Raw genomic sequence first — 15,190 nt, 5'->3', positions numbered from 1 at the left:
ATGGAGGCAGAGGAATGGTTCTACATTAAGGAAGTTAAGAGACAAATATTCAGGGGGAACTGGTAGGATGGCTTTTCTTTGGCACCAGAAAGTTCTTAGTATCTACATGTGTCATTTTATTCAATGAACATTTTTGTGAAAGAAATTTTCTGCTTTAGAACAATTTCCCCATGTCAGATGGAATGAAAGTTGTAATTAACAGGCAAGCACTTAGCCCTTTTCTTCCTGTTTCAGTCTTTAGGAACTGATAACTGTCTCTTCGGGTTTTTTTTTACTTCCTTTTTATTAGGGACTGTATATTGTTCCCTTTCCAAACTCTCATAGGAGCTTACAGCACCCTCTCTTTTGGGCTAGAATTACATCCTTTCTTCATTCCCCCTCTCCTTCTTTTCCTTAGAAAGTTACTGACCCCTTCCACACTCTCTCTCTCTTTCTCCCCCTCTCTCTCCCTCTCTCTCTCTCTCTCTCTCTCTCTCTCTCTCTCTCTCTCTCTCTCTCTCTCTCTCTCTCTCTCTCTCTCTCTCTCTCTCTCTCACAGAGCTACAAATGTCAATGTAACTTCTGTTTATTTCATGGTCAGGTGATAATGGGATAATGGTCTCCCATGTTTTTCCATACCTTACCCCTTCCTCCTACTCCTCTCTCCCCTTGTCTCTGCCCCAACCCCTCTTATCCATGCTGGACAACTTGAAAACAGACTTCTTTCCTCCTAGGCTGCCTTACCAGACCCAAAGTTTGTGTTAAGAATTATCATCTAAATTCTTACACTAGCTTATTTTGAGATTAAATCTAGAATATCAAACATATCTCAGAAACCCAAACTGTGTAGTTCAGTTTCGTTTTTTAATTTTTATATTCTAGAGACAAGGGCCAGTCTAGTTTCCTTCCTTCACATCTCTTTAGAGACTACAACTCTCTGTTGAAAATGGCAATGTCCTCTCTCATTTTTCTTCCATTCCTTCCCATTTGTTTCAGAAGCCGATAAAACCTACCCACCTCCACCAGTGCTCTGTGTTCCAGGCAGCAATAAGGACCTAAACATGGGCTGATTTATATGCCTAGGGTCTCTCCCCACTTCAAAATTCCATCTTTGAAGTTTCTATTGCGTAGGAATTTTGATATTCCAAATAAAATGTGCAGATGAAAATGTAAAATTATGCAACCAAACTTCCTGCCTCAAATGTGTGGTGTGCTTGGTATTGTTTTAAGGGGCCCTGTTGCTAGGCAGGGGGTCTGGTTGCCATGCAGGGGCTCTTAATGAGCCAGCACCAGAACTGTTTTTATTGACCCATCCATTTTCCAAAAAATGAAGGGTGTGGGAAAATTGTCATGATGGATAGAATAATTTTGGGGTCAGATTTTTATTGGTCATTAAAAGTATACCATAATTTGGTAAGATTATAGTAAATTTCATTATAAAATTGTTCTCCAAAAAAGAAAAAGAATTGTCATGATAATTTATTATGGTTGCTATGGTAACAATTTTTTTTAAAGTAACTTTCCACAGATGCTTGTAAGGCAGACTCAAACACATTATAAGCTATTTGAGTAATGAATGTAAATTGGGGTGGGAAAAACTGTCATTTTTGACCTGTTAGAGATACAGTGGTTAGCAGTCTAAGGCTTAATGATAGACATAGAGGTTGTGTATATCTTATATAGCTATATAGGATGGATGAAAATCAACTGTTACTTATACAGGAAGCTGCTACTGGGATTTCTGATATCATGTTAACTTAAAACATTTTGTATTACCAGGAATAAATTAAGATCAATTCAAACATGAATACATTTTCAACTTTAACCTTCTTTTTAAATGCAGAATTTTATCAATAATAATCAGTTAATGGATTGTTAGGGTGTAATATGGCAGAGTATTAAGCAAATCAACAATACATCAAAAATAAATTGGGAGATTTTGATGGAATGTTACACTGTTACATTAATAAGATTTGTTTTACAGCAAGGTTTTAGGATTAATATTTAGTGGGTTTGTCCCATTGAAGTTTTCAAAGTCAGGATCTCCATTAAAAGAATTATGACAAGATTTGAGATTAGTTTTGAAGCACTTTCTAACCAGGAAAGACTGTCTGGCACCAAGCAAAGACTGCTGAAAATCCACATAACCATAGCAACACAGGAAACCTACTGCAGAGGTGTAGTATGGGTAATCTACTTTGAGATAGCTGAAAATTAACACATACTCACTATGCAGAATCTTAACGAGAGAAGATAATTGCCTTTCAATCTCCAGAGCTTCATCTTCATTTTTCACTGCCATAAGAGTTTTAATTCCTGCTGTTGGCAGGAGAATGGTATACAGTTTCCAGTGTACCTGGACTATCAATGCATCATAGAAAGATTTATATATATATACCCCATGGCTTTAAACCATAGTTCTTAAGTTCATGTGACATCTCCCATGATCCAATTTTTTCCACATGCTGAAAATTACATGAAAAAATATCGTAGAGGTAGCATATGGGGTATTAATTGTTTCTTTGGTATCAGTTTTCTTGTAGAATGTCACTTAATCAGGGATGTATTTGAGAAATGTGGTATGATATGTTTTTTTTCGGATTCTGGTGGATATAAAATTAAACCCTACAGCTCGGTTGAATTAAGTGTTGGATTGAGTTATGAAACAGCCTTAATGCAAATGGATATCAGGGGTTGGAAACTTGATATGGAAATACAGAAACATCAGACATGGATTCCATTTTGTATGCAAACAAAATATTGTTGATTATCATAACAATACAGTGTAGCGACTTGCAAATATGCTGTAATAATGTTTGAGTAAAATGATTGAAATATGCTGATTGTGAATTCTGTCAATGCGACACTCTAGGGTAGCCGGATAGATGTAACAACTTAAGGAGAGGAAACCTACATGTCCTGGTTGATTCCAAAGCACCATCTGGGCCAGAGAACGTTAGAAACCAAAAACATGGGAATATTACTGTTCACAATGAACTGTAGCGTTTATATACAAAGTATGTGTAAAATTATTGCACTATTAAGATATACTTTGCACATTGTGGTAAGCTGATAAGCTTTATGCTTTGTTTTGTACCTCCGCACACAAGAGAGATATACATATATTGTTTAATACCTCAATTAGGTTTTAGATTACCAATTTGAATTTTCTTAGTTAATTTAAAATCAGATAAGCTCCTCGAAGAAATTTCGTTTTTGCCAATAGGGATTTGGAGGTCACATGGTACGTCTTGAAAGAAAACAAGGTTGTTTGAAAATCTGAACTGTCAAACACTAAGCTGAATTAGTAACCTCTTCATACAGAAGAGCCTTGAATTAACTCACCTTCTCACACAGATAAGCCGGAGTTATTTCACCTCCTCATACAGAAGAGCTTTGAGTTATTGAACCTCCTCATACAAAAGAGCTTGAGTTAACAGGACAAGAAAAGTGAGCTATTTCTAGCACTGAAATGCAGATTCAAAAAAGTTAAAGCTGCCATTTTAAGACTTATTATCTCACCATAGGTGGTGAAAAATGCCTTCTATCACTGGAATGTTTGATAGGTACTACAATATACTATAGTAAGTTACAAATATCTCAAATTTCTTCACGTCACAGTCTACAACTGTGCATTTGAAAAAAACAAACATGACATATTGACTGTCGCAGTGTATGTCAGTCAGAACAAAATGGAAAGTGAAATCTACAGCATAATTGTTTTCTCAAATCTATTTTTCCATCTGACATTTCTTGATAATTAAAACATTCAAAGATATGTCAAAACTGCATTTCATTTTTGAAAGGTTTGTAATTTTTTGGGGAACCCAATCTTAATTGTGATCATTTGAAAACAGTCACTATAGAAAATTTGAAATTTTTTTGTAATTATTTTTTTTTCCCCTCTCAAGAATTTGATATGATGTTCTTGTCAGTTTGATAAATCTTATAGATTATGTTCAGAAATCTTTTGGGAATTAGAAGACAAAATTCTTTACTATAAAATCTGAACTTGGAAAATAGATTGATGCCTGAAAGATGTGATGAACAGCTTCTGTTATCTTTCACTAAACTGACTATAACTATCGCAAAGTTTGTATTTGTCGTATTTCAATCAGAAATCATATTCTCTTTAAAAAAATGCAATGTCAGATTAACATTTATTCTGCATAGATCAGCATTTATTTCTTGAAATTTCAAACACGATCCACAGGAAAATTTACCTACGTGGAAATGAGAATGGGCATTCCCAGCAACAGGCGGGAAATTACCATGATATCAGTAGACAAGTTGTTTATCGAAGCGGACATTTCTGAGATTATTTCCGAGACTATATTCATGAGAAGCGAGCTTCCTGAATCGCTCGTGTAATCGATAGAACAATAACTAGAAGGATCATAACACACCAATAATCATAATGATAAGTATTGCCTTTCAAAATTGACTGCTTTTCGCCATAAAACCGAGCTGGAATTTTCTTTTCCAAGTAGAATTCGATGTTTAGGATATTGTGAGTAGAATCACTATGGGCCATAAAAGCTCCATGCCATGAAATAGGCAACCATTTCTAATCCACCCAATGTGCCAATCAAAACATTTATGGTGCTATCAAAGCCATAATTCACAAATCTGACTAGAAATTATTAGGAAAGCATGGATTATGTTTTGTATGTATGGTAGGTATGTCATGATCACTAAAGAACCAGGAAGAGAAAAAATCGGACAATTTCAATGCAGCATTTAAGCGAGATAAAAGCTAGAGTAAGAAGCCAAGTGAATGAGGCTTCTCTGTATGATTGGCTTAAGTTGCTGTGGTTGGAATAATCAATTACAGGGAATATTGGTTCGTCCTTGAGTAATGTCTCAGAGAAATGCCTTATGGGAAATGATTCAAGAGGACTTTCATATGACGAAAAGGTCTGCTTCTCGGCAATATATTTATAATGGTGCAGTGTAACTGGTAGATGAGCTTTTGTAAATGTGGGACTGAGGATAGTGTGAAGTGTCTTGATACAGAAAGAATGTAAAATGATTTATTGGAAATTCACTATGATCACCTGCCCATGCCAGGCTCATAGCAATCACTACAATATATAGTTTCTAAAGCAGGTTATATTTTGTTTATGAGGATGTTAGGTAGTTTGCGAGGTAAAAGTACATTTTCACTTAAAATAGATCACTGAACTGAAGGTGTTTTTATGAGTATAAGTATGTTACACGAAACGAATAAGAAAACACGTTGAATTGAAATGTTAAAGGTTAAGTTTTTATACAAATGAATTAGATTTTTGGACACTAGGCATGTTTAAGGGGATAATAATTGTATACATATTGAATAAATATGTACTATATACAGAACACAAGTAAGGCTTTCATAGCACACTGCTTACATACAAAAGGTATATTTATGAGGATAATTACTGAAGGTAACTCTAACCACCCATTATACTAGGGGTGCGTTTATGTGAGTAAGTACGTTAGAGTATATAAACAGCAATTGTTAGAACTCTCTGAACTGAGGTGTGCTAATGAGAGAAATTATGGTATAGACATAAGACCTGGATCTATAAGCCCCCTGAAGACATGACACGACCCCCTACTTCCCCCAATAGTTCTTCTGTAGCTGTCTAATCAAATAACACGACTGTCAAGATATTGTTCTGTCAGAAATAACAGGGAGATACACTACATGTAGATATTGTATATTTTTGATAAATTCCAACATATAATGATTGACACAGCTGGTGTTAATTTCTGTGATAGTCATATACATACTAGATAGTAATGGAATTGCTCTGTGTGATAATGTGATACACTTAATAAATATTTCACTTTTGAAATATAATTGACTCATGTACTCTATATACATTTCCTTTTCTCTATAAAATCATGCAGTAAAGTTTCAATATATGACAGTTATGGTACTTAAGAGTAAAAATAATCCCTTAACTGTTTTCATTTTATCAAGAGATGAATGAAACAGAAAATAAACAGCAAACATTTTCGTGATGTCATTAAATCACAATGAAGTTTTCTATGGCAGCCAAAAATGCATTGTTGTTTTAAGTTGTTGGATTTGCTTTAAACGAAATCTGGGTTTCCATAGTAATAATTTTGAATGGAATTATGCATTGGATAGGTTTCAAGATGTTGTGCCACTTTCGAGAGCTGAAATGTTTCTATAACAAGGGAAATTGGAGATTATAACTTATAAAAACAAACATGAGTTGGGTTAGGATATAAAGCCTCTGTCAGAAAGAGGCCAGATTCTTGTGGGCTAGCATAGATTTTGTATTGTGATTGAGGGTATCTAGTGGAGTGATATAATGCTCGGTATATGAATGTAGAAAATCACAACTTGAACTTGCTCCAATGAAACGGAGTGCAGGTGCAGGAAGATATGGGCATGCAATGATACGAAAATAACTCAGATAGGTTTTAATAGATGCAGTGACCTTGCGCTGGATAGTATAGGACAGAGGCATGCATATATGTTAGGATCGAGGGCTGCTGTCGGCGAGTTATATGAATTTATCAAGACAAATGTCCCCAGTGAGGATTAGAATTGCTCCCATAGATAATCGGTTCTATCATCAGAATCTTCGACAGTAGCCACATCTAATCAAGCCCTGTAAATTGTATTACGGAAAAATTGTACACAGGCTTACAGAAAAGCGGGACATGATCCAATGGATGTAGATAAAAAGCATTCTGCCAAATTTCATCTGCTTGTATATGGACATCTATATCATATATGCTGGATTACCATATCATCAGTGTTCTGTTCGGTGTACAGTTCAGGGTGTCGGCTGATTCCCATTAACAAAACCATTATGTCGAGTGTTTTGAAAAAGTTAATGGGTTTTTTGCACGCTAAGGAAATTCAAGTTCCATTATATTTTTATTGGTGACAATTCCACAAAATTGATATTTATATCTCTGAATATAGAGTTATGAAATATACATTTGTCAGGATTCAGACATGCAGTTTGTTAGAATTGTGTAGTAAATTATACATTTCTCTCTTTTTTTTTACTTGTGGTTTTGGACACGCAGTGCAAAACATTATACTTCCTCCGAAGCTGCAGCAGTTATTATTTCCTAACCTATGTGTACATATGTACGTTACCCTCCTACGGGCTTTATATATCAGCTTATTCTTAAACAGATGTGAAAAGTCGTCAGACTTCTTCGTAGTTTTCACAACTTTGACAGATATTTAGACAAAAGAATCCATGCTGTCTTAGCTAAAAAGACCCAAGCCGACCCGCGGTTGACATTTTCCACATTTCTATGTCTATATTACCAATTATGAAGATGGGGTTGTAATAACTGTCTGTATGCCTCACCCTCAAAATCGCATCATTTCAATTAGGGCAGTGGGTAGCAGCATTAATTTTCCTGTGTTTTGTTTTCTGTAAACTCCCTAGTTTATGTCTGACCTTTGCTAGAAGACATACACAGAGGCCATATTTGACATATGAATCTATATGCTTTACCTATCTGTATTTTTTTTCTTGGAGCCAGTATAAAACCAGAGGGTTTACTCTGGACAGCCGGTTTTGATTTAAACAACAGAAAAACTCTTATCCTTCAAAAATTATGTTCCCTTAATATTTCAGACCCTTAAGCTTCCCAAACCCACTACTTCCCTTTTATCATTTGCTTTGTCTAAAGTACACATGGACTTCAGAAATTCTTTTTCTGTCATAAATGTAACTGCTTGAGGTAGGACAGTGCCCTTTCTTACTTAATTTTTTTTTTCGTTTTGCCCAATTTTCATCTTTTATTATTGTTGCTCCCCTCTTCCCCCCCCCCCCCCCCCCCCCCCCCACCCCTCCCATTATCTTCCCTGATACTGTTTTGTCTGAACTAAGCAGTACAGTACACACACAGCCTAAGGCAAGCACCTGATGTCTAGTTAAAACCAACTAAAATAACATCTATTACAAGGAGAAGTGCAGGATGCTTTAGTTTCTGCATCTGGAGAAAAGGATTTGTTATCAGCAAGAAATAATCTTCATTGACCATCAGCAAATTCAGCCATGTGACCTCTCTCTCCCTGACTGTGTGAGAGAAAATGTTAGATCATATCTTTAAAATATGCTGTTGGCATTTTCTTCACATTGCAATAAAGGATTATTTATGAGTCAGTGAAAAACATAAATTCATATTTTTCATAAAACAGAAAATTTGAATGACGCACACTTCATCTACTTCAGCGTCCCACACTTGACCACTTATAACCTTTGATACAAGTTTGTTTAGGATTTTAAATCCCCCACCAAGCTGTCAAGGTAAAAGACATTTATAAGGTTTTTATAAACAATTATGATGTTCTTTGATATGGCAGAAATGAGATACTTTCAAAAGATATGAACGATTCATGATCAGGGTTGATGAGCACTTCTGAAGTGTTTCAATATCATATATACAAGAGGTGTTTAACGTTTAAAGGTTTTCCAGTCGAAGGTGTGATAAAAATTCTGGGTCATTGAAATGCTTTTCTGATGAATTATGAATGACTGGTCTAATTAACTGCTTTAGATAAGTGCAAATCCTTCAGTTTTGAAATTAAAACACTTTGCTGATGAAAGAGAAGATACAGCCGGACTCTTGAATGGAATGATAGGGCAGAAGAACTCTTGAATCCTCTCTGTATTGAGTATCTTGACATCAAGTGTCAAGAAGATAATGATGTTTGTGACTGCCTTGCAGTGAAGGTTTACAATTGTTTTTTGATTTGCTGGAGGTTAATCTCCAGGATCTTTTTCAAGGAAATGTTAACTTAAAAAAATCAATAAAGTCATATTTTTTTCAATTTTTTTGTATTCAGTATTTTATATCTTCTAAAATTTTCAGATTCATATGCTCTTCTGACCAATTTTTTTGTATCAAGCGTGGACAGGTTTTGTTTTAAGTATCTTAAGAAAAAAATCAGGACTGCAGTTTTCTTTCATTGAAGCTAACAACACATGGTATGATAATGTGCTATATCGCCAAATGATAAGAAACATACACACCCAGATACAACAAACACTTCATCTCTGTATATTACTTAGGTTATGCACTTGAACTGTTTCTCGCCTGTCGACAGTTCAAGGGGACAAAACCTCTAACACCTGGGTACAATGTATTAACAAGTACCAGGTGTAAATTTCAGTTGTTCCTTTACACAAATATAAAGCATTTTTTGATGGTATCTTGGTAATTGTATGAGAATTTCAGCTATTGTTTGTATGTCAATGTGACTGTTAGTGATTAATAGGTAATGTTTTCAATTTCCTCCATCGCTGAAAATTACAATGTGACAAGAAAAAATATGTTGTCTCACGTTTTAATAGTATACATGTTGTATGTAGAATGTAATAGGATTACCTTCAGTACCTGTTTCATAAAGCAAATTATTTTCGGTCGTTTTCTGGAAGGACTTGATGTTATTTTTATGGAGGCACACCATTAATGTTGCCCATTTATATATGAGATTTGATTGGTTAATGTATGATATTACCCATACTGCATTGCTGTGATTCCATAATATTCCATCCTGTTTCCCCTCCTATCTACGATTATACCTTTATTTTCAATCGACATAGTTTTAAGCAGTAGATGACTTCTGGATGGCTCTCTAAGTACCACTACACATATGTTAGTGGAATATGAATGTGTAGAGGAGAGGAAGGAGGGGGTAGGGGAGATAGATCAGTTAAAGAGGGGCCAGGGTAGGGGTAAAGGGGTAGGGTAAAGGATGAGTTATTGATGCAACATTGTTATGCTGTTTTGCCACTTCCTGGAACTCTTTTCAGTTACAAAGTTTTGTCCTCTTTAATCAGAGCAAATATTTCATTGAAAGACGGATGTATACTGTTGAACAATTTTTTAATTTGTGGATACCATAAATCCATGAAATGATAAACACATAAAAGTTGATGTGGATTAAAGTACTAGTGGATTTGGTGAGCAAGATTTATCCACAAATTTAAATGCCAGCGAAAATGTATATTCCTGGAAAACCATGAAATTAGAGCCCCACAAAAATATATAACTGTACAGTAATAAATTTCTCGTGATCCTCAAAATCTGGTAGAGATTGGTTGATTTTGATAATGGCCTTTAATAGAGTTGGTTCCTTCACTACAAAGAAATAACTGCTGTCATGTACCAGATATATTCCAATATCTTTAAGATCTTCACCGAAGTCTTTATTATTGTGACTGTTAGTGGCAATCTCTCATGACAGTAACATTCTACACATGCTATAGATACAATAGAATTCTCTGACCAATCTCTGCTGCTTGATTATACTTATGCTTTGTCCTGCTTTAAGGAAAAACATTTTTAATTGAAAACAAAATCAAAAGGTCAGATAAATCCATTTGAAAGTAGAAACAATAAAAAAGAATGGCCAATTTCATTAGATTTATACCACATAGACACGCATGGAGACTGAAAAATGACAAAGCAGACATTTTTGTGAGATAAACCCTTGGGAGCATTTCTTACTAGATCCTGCATGCTCCTTCAAGTTTACCTGACTTGACCATATTAGGAATATAGCCCGCGTGACGTCCAACACACCACACGCACAATGCATTTATCACAACTTAGCCTGTATTGATAAACGTTTGCCTGACTCTTTGAAAGCAACGTCTAAACATATTATATATGGTAATGCCTTGGAGACTTCCTGTATTCCTCGTAACCATTCGAGGGGGAAAATGTTAACTGAAATTGAATTTGATCAAGACCAGGCTCAATTTTCATCTTTGAATTTTATTTGTAGATTGTCTGACAGACGCTTTAATTATCTTTGCTCCCTCGTTTATATCCTTCTGTTTCTTCTCTGACATTAACGAGTGGTTTTTATTTCGTATTTGTGCAAAATGTTTTATTCGAAAACCATTGGCAATAAAATGAAAGCCTACGTATCAGCCATACAATACCATGTCATGTATACAGCCTATTACATTTGTTGAAATGAAATTTATATGAGTTGGGTGATTGAGATTCGATTTTATCGTAATGTTTTTATTTCATCTCGTATTCCTAATTATAGGTAATAAAACATATTAATTTCACAAGTATTACAGATAGAATTGAGCTTATTTTTTATCAAAGATGGAGCGCTTTACACTGATAAACAATATTCCTCTTTTCATTATGTCTCTGGTGATTCAACAGTCTTGGAGCAACATGTGATCCTCGAGATTGAAAGTTTCATCAGAAATAAAGATCTCTTTTTTTTTTTTTTTTCTTCAAAGAGACTTCGCAAAAGTTCTTGCTTTATTTCTGTTACACACAATATGCTTCTGTGTCCCGGAGCCCCTTACAAATCTGATATTCTGCTGATGCAAACTTGATATAAGTTCACATGTCAAATGCCTCGATGGCATTTCATTGACAAGATAACTAAATTGTTGAATATGTTACAAGTTTATTACTCTTCCGGGACTGTTTGATTGGGAGTCTACTCAATCCTCCACATGCAACACCGTTATTTTGTATGCAGCACACTGCTCCATCCTTCTGGTCGTTCTCCGGGGACCATCAGATCTAATTATCTACTAATTACGAATTATTCAATGGCTATAGAAAACACCGAAGACGTAGCACATCAAGCCGAGTGCACCCTGATGAATGCTGTTGTAGAGCGGATAGGTTTGAGGGAGTTTCATCAATTGGTTTAACCAACGAGTGCTACCAATAATGGTTCAAAATGGAGTCAGGTCGCCATATAATCTGAAAGAGAATTCTCAGAATAGAGCTTGTTCAAATTGTCTGGAACACTTTCTGTGTATTTTGAGCAAATTTCAATTGACTACAATTCTTATTTATCTCGGCAAGTTTTAATGATGTCCATGTTACCACGTTTAATGTTGAATTGATTGCTTACGGTAGGAATTGGGCAGCAAAATGAGGAGGAAATTGAGAAAAATTTGTTTTCATTTGGTTGAATTCAAAGTCAAATTAAATCAACTAAAATCATCAGAAGCATTTATCAGTGAGTTAGCAGATGGTATTGTGGTTTCCCAGCACTAGCAAATAGTTGTCAGAAGGAATTCTTTAAATATTACCGGAAAGTACACACATTTTTGTGTAAGAATCAAAATTACGTTCATAGGGAATGATTGTAAGCTTTTCAGTAGTACAATACGTCAGGGTGACAGAATTTTTATATCTGTAACCTTGACTTATTGAAATGCTTTGGTGCTTTCATTGTGACAATCTACAGCAACTGTGATGCTTAGTATGCATTTGTCAAACAGGAAAAATAACTTCAGTAGAAATCATATGAAGAATCTTTAATAACAATTTAAAAAAGAAGTATTTGACTGCAAGACTTGTCTTGTAGCTTCTTACAATTTCCTGTGCTTTGATGGACTCATCTGGTCACCAGAAGGGTCACTCGGGGGGTCAGAAAGATTTTTGCAATAAGAACAGGAAAGCTAGACATTTTGTACAAGGCTTGTAGTGATGAACAGTTCATTGTTATTTGTACAGAAATCTTACAGTGAGCTTGCAGTTAAAAATTATAATTGCATGTAATTTGATATGGGTGTATTTGTCACAAAGTTTACCAAAGAACAGATGGATGTCATTTAGCAATTAGTTTTGTAGCACGGTGTGTACCCATATTTTTTGTAACAAAATCATAACTTTTCAGTTGTAAATCTATTTACTTATGGTGTAACATGACAAATAAAAAGATCTGGATTATCATCTTGAGTTTATTTTGGTCATTTCAGGTGAAGGTCATGCTAAAGATTTGTCCCTCTAATCATTACGGAGAACAGGGAAACTCCTTCCTAGCCATCGACCCCCGCAAAAAACAGGTGACCGTTTACGATCCTACTGCAGCCGGTTTCACCACTGCAGCCCATCGAAGGACTGCTACAACAACAGCTCCGAAAATGTTTGCCTTCGATGCCGTCTTTTCACCTGATGATTCACAGGTAAATAAATACATAAAAATATTGCATAATTTCAAAATAAAAGTCTTACATTTTGAAAATTGATATAATGTTTTATGTACATGTACAGTCTGACCAATAACACAATCACTTCTGAAAAGAAAACAAAACTGACAAAAACAATAAAACTGGTATGTAGCACTCTTTCACCACCTACAAAAACTAATGGAAATGGTAAAAGAGTTTGGAAATCCCTTGAAGACAAAAGCATCAAAGACCTGCCAAATCTTGTTCATTAATCATGTCTTAATGACCCTAGATTAGCGTAATTTCTGCCCTTTTATTCATTCAGGGTGGAAATTTTCTTGATTAGTGGTCTTTCTCAGGTTTTTCCTCAATGGAAAATAATAATAATTATTGCTCTTGTCCTAAGTATTGTGGACCTTCCCATCAGCCTTACCTACATCCGTTACTGTAGCCCAGATAAAAAGATGTTTGGGTTTGATGTTTGTTACGAGAAATTCTATTGATGTATTTGTTCATTTCTTTGTTCTGTTCTTTAAATAGACTGAGGTGTGTGCCAGCAGTTTAACAGAAATCATCCAGGGTGTTGTCAATGGTGCTGATGGATGTCTGTTCACCTATGGCTACTCAAAACTTGGTAAGCAGATGATCAATTTTTTTGTGAAAAAGTCTTTAAAATATGGAAGATTTCTACTTTCATATCTGATCTGCCATGAGTTAAAACATGATTTTGGACAAAAGGAATGAATGGGCTTATTACAGGACAACATTTCAGTGTGGACATTTTAATGAATGAGATAATATTGGTATTCTAATTAAAATGTATTCTTCATCAGATGTTATGATAGCTCATATTAATGTCATTGCATGCTATCAAAGTTACACTGGTTTTGTACAATTTTTTCATCAACATGAGGAAAATTCAAAACACCATCACTTTTACGGTTTCTTTTTAAGAAAAAGATATTCCCATTTGGGAAAACCATACCTCGCTTTCCTTTTGTAAGATATGTCTTGAATTACCTCCCTTTTACCAAACCTTCCTCCATCAACAATTATTAAATGTTATTGATTTGAATTAAAATGAAATTCCAAAATTCTAAAATGATAAAAGTGCGTTTGAACTTGATAAATTTCCATAATAATCTGATGTTTTATACATGTCAGTTTAATGGTCATTGAAATCATCACAGTTGATAACAAATTGTTCTGTTTGTCCCACGGCTATGTCTATTCTATGCCTTTTTTCATGAAACAGTCTTATAGAAGCATGCAAGGCAACACTTTGGTTGAAATGCTTCACACTTTGGTTGAAACACTACTTCCCGTTCGCACTCTTCAAGATCACACCCAATGTCCAGATTCTGACAGGCTTTGAATTAAGTTAACGAGTCTCCATATTAGAAATTATTAGCCTGCGTCTTGCTATTACTGCATCTCCTCCTGTAATCAAAGTTCCGCAGCAGATCTGGTTGACAAAAAAAAAATTAGAAAAAAACAAATCTGCAACGTTAAAGTACAAAATGATACTTGCATGAATACATAACAATATCATATTCAGTACTGTGAGTTCCATCACAAATTTAAACCATCAGTGCTAATGCTTTGCATGAAGAAAATCCATTTGCATTCCCATTGAGAGTTTTTTTCTAAGAAAAAATAATAAAACACATATCGTCATTATGTTGATGTGTAGAAAATTTCCCATTAATGATTAGAAAACTGCTGGTTATAATTCTATTTGTTTTTCTGGTTATTTTCTCTCAATTTTTTATCAAAAGAAAAAAATCTCAAGGTGCATCCACATCCGTGCCATTGTGCAGTAAAAATTTAGCCTTGTCAAAATCAATTAGCGTGATGAAATTTATACATTCGCCATGTTATAAAGAAACATAAAAAGCTCAATGGTTTTAGTTTCATAGCCTCTGATAAACGATGTATCATTTGTAATTCAAAATATCAAGCAAATTTTTGAACAATTTATTTGGCTATATTTTTTTTTAACAAAACTTGATATCAAAAGATTTTTTTGAACTAAGGGATGGAATGGAAATCCCAAAGAACATTGGATGTATGAGTCAGAATGAAGTTGTGAATATTTGTCATATTTGCAATTTTACAACATAAATTGATCAAAAGAAATTTCAATATCGAACTGTTCTTTATAAAAATCATTCTTTGTTACAAATTTGCTTCTTTATTTCTCAGCTTACAGAATTTTACATAAAGAAAATGATGTTAAAATATCATTACATTCAGTTTAGACAGGCTTCATG

At 34.7% G+C, this 15,190-nt stretch overlaps 1 protein-coding gene across 1 annotated transcript in view; it reads left to right on the top strand.

Moving 5' to 3' along the window:
• LOC132562946 (kinesin-like protein KIF26B) overlaps positions 1-15,190 on the top strand; it is a 264,719-nt gene that overhangs the window by 224,614 nt on the left and 24,915 nt on the right. Inside the window, exons 9-10 of the mRNA XM_060227723.1 lie at positions 12,726-12,932; positions 13,458-13,551. Of these exons, the coding sequence (XP_060083706.1) occupies positions 12,726-12,932; positions 13,458-13,551 (301 nt within the window). The remainder of the gene's footprint in view (positions 1-12,725; positions 12,933-13,457; positions 13,552-15,190) is intronic.

Source organism: Ylistrum balloti, unplaced genomic scaffold (genome assembly GCF_031769215.1).
Source record: "Ylistrum balloti isolate Yb309-2 unplaced genomic scaffold, AGI_CSIRO_Ybal_v1 Utg371552, whole genome shotgun sequence".
Lineage (NCBI taxonomy): Eukaryota > Metazoa > Mollusca > Bivalvia > Pectinida > Pectinidae > Ylistrum > Ylistrum balloti.
Note: the sequence above shows the minus strand (reverse complement) of the source record. Positions and strands in the feature narration are given on the sequence as shown.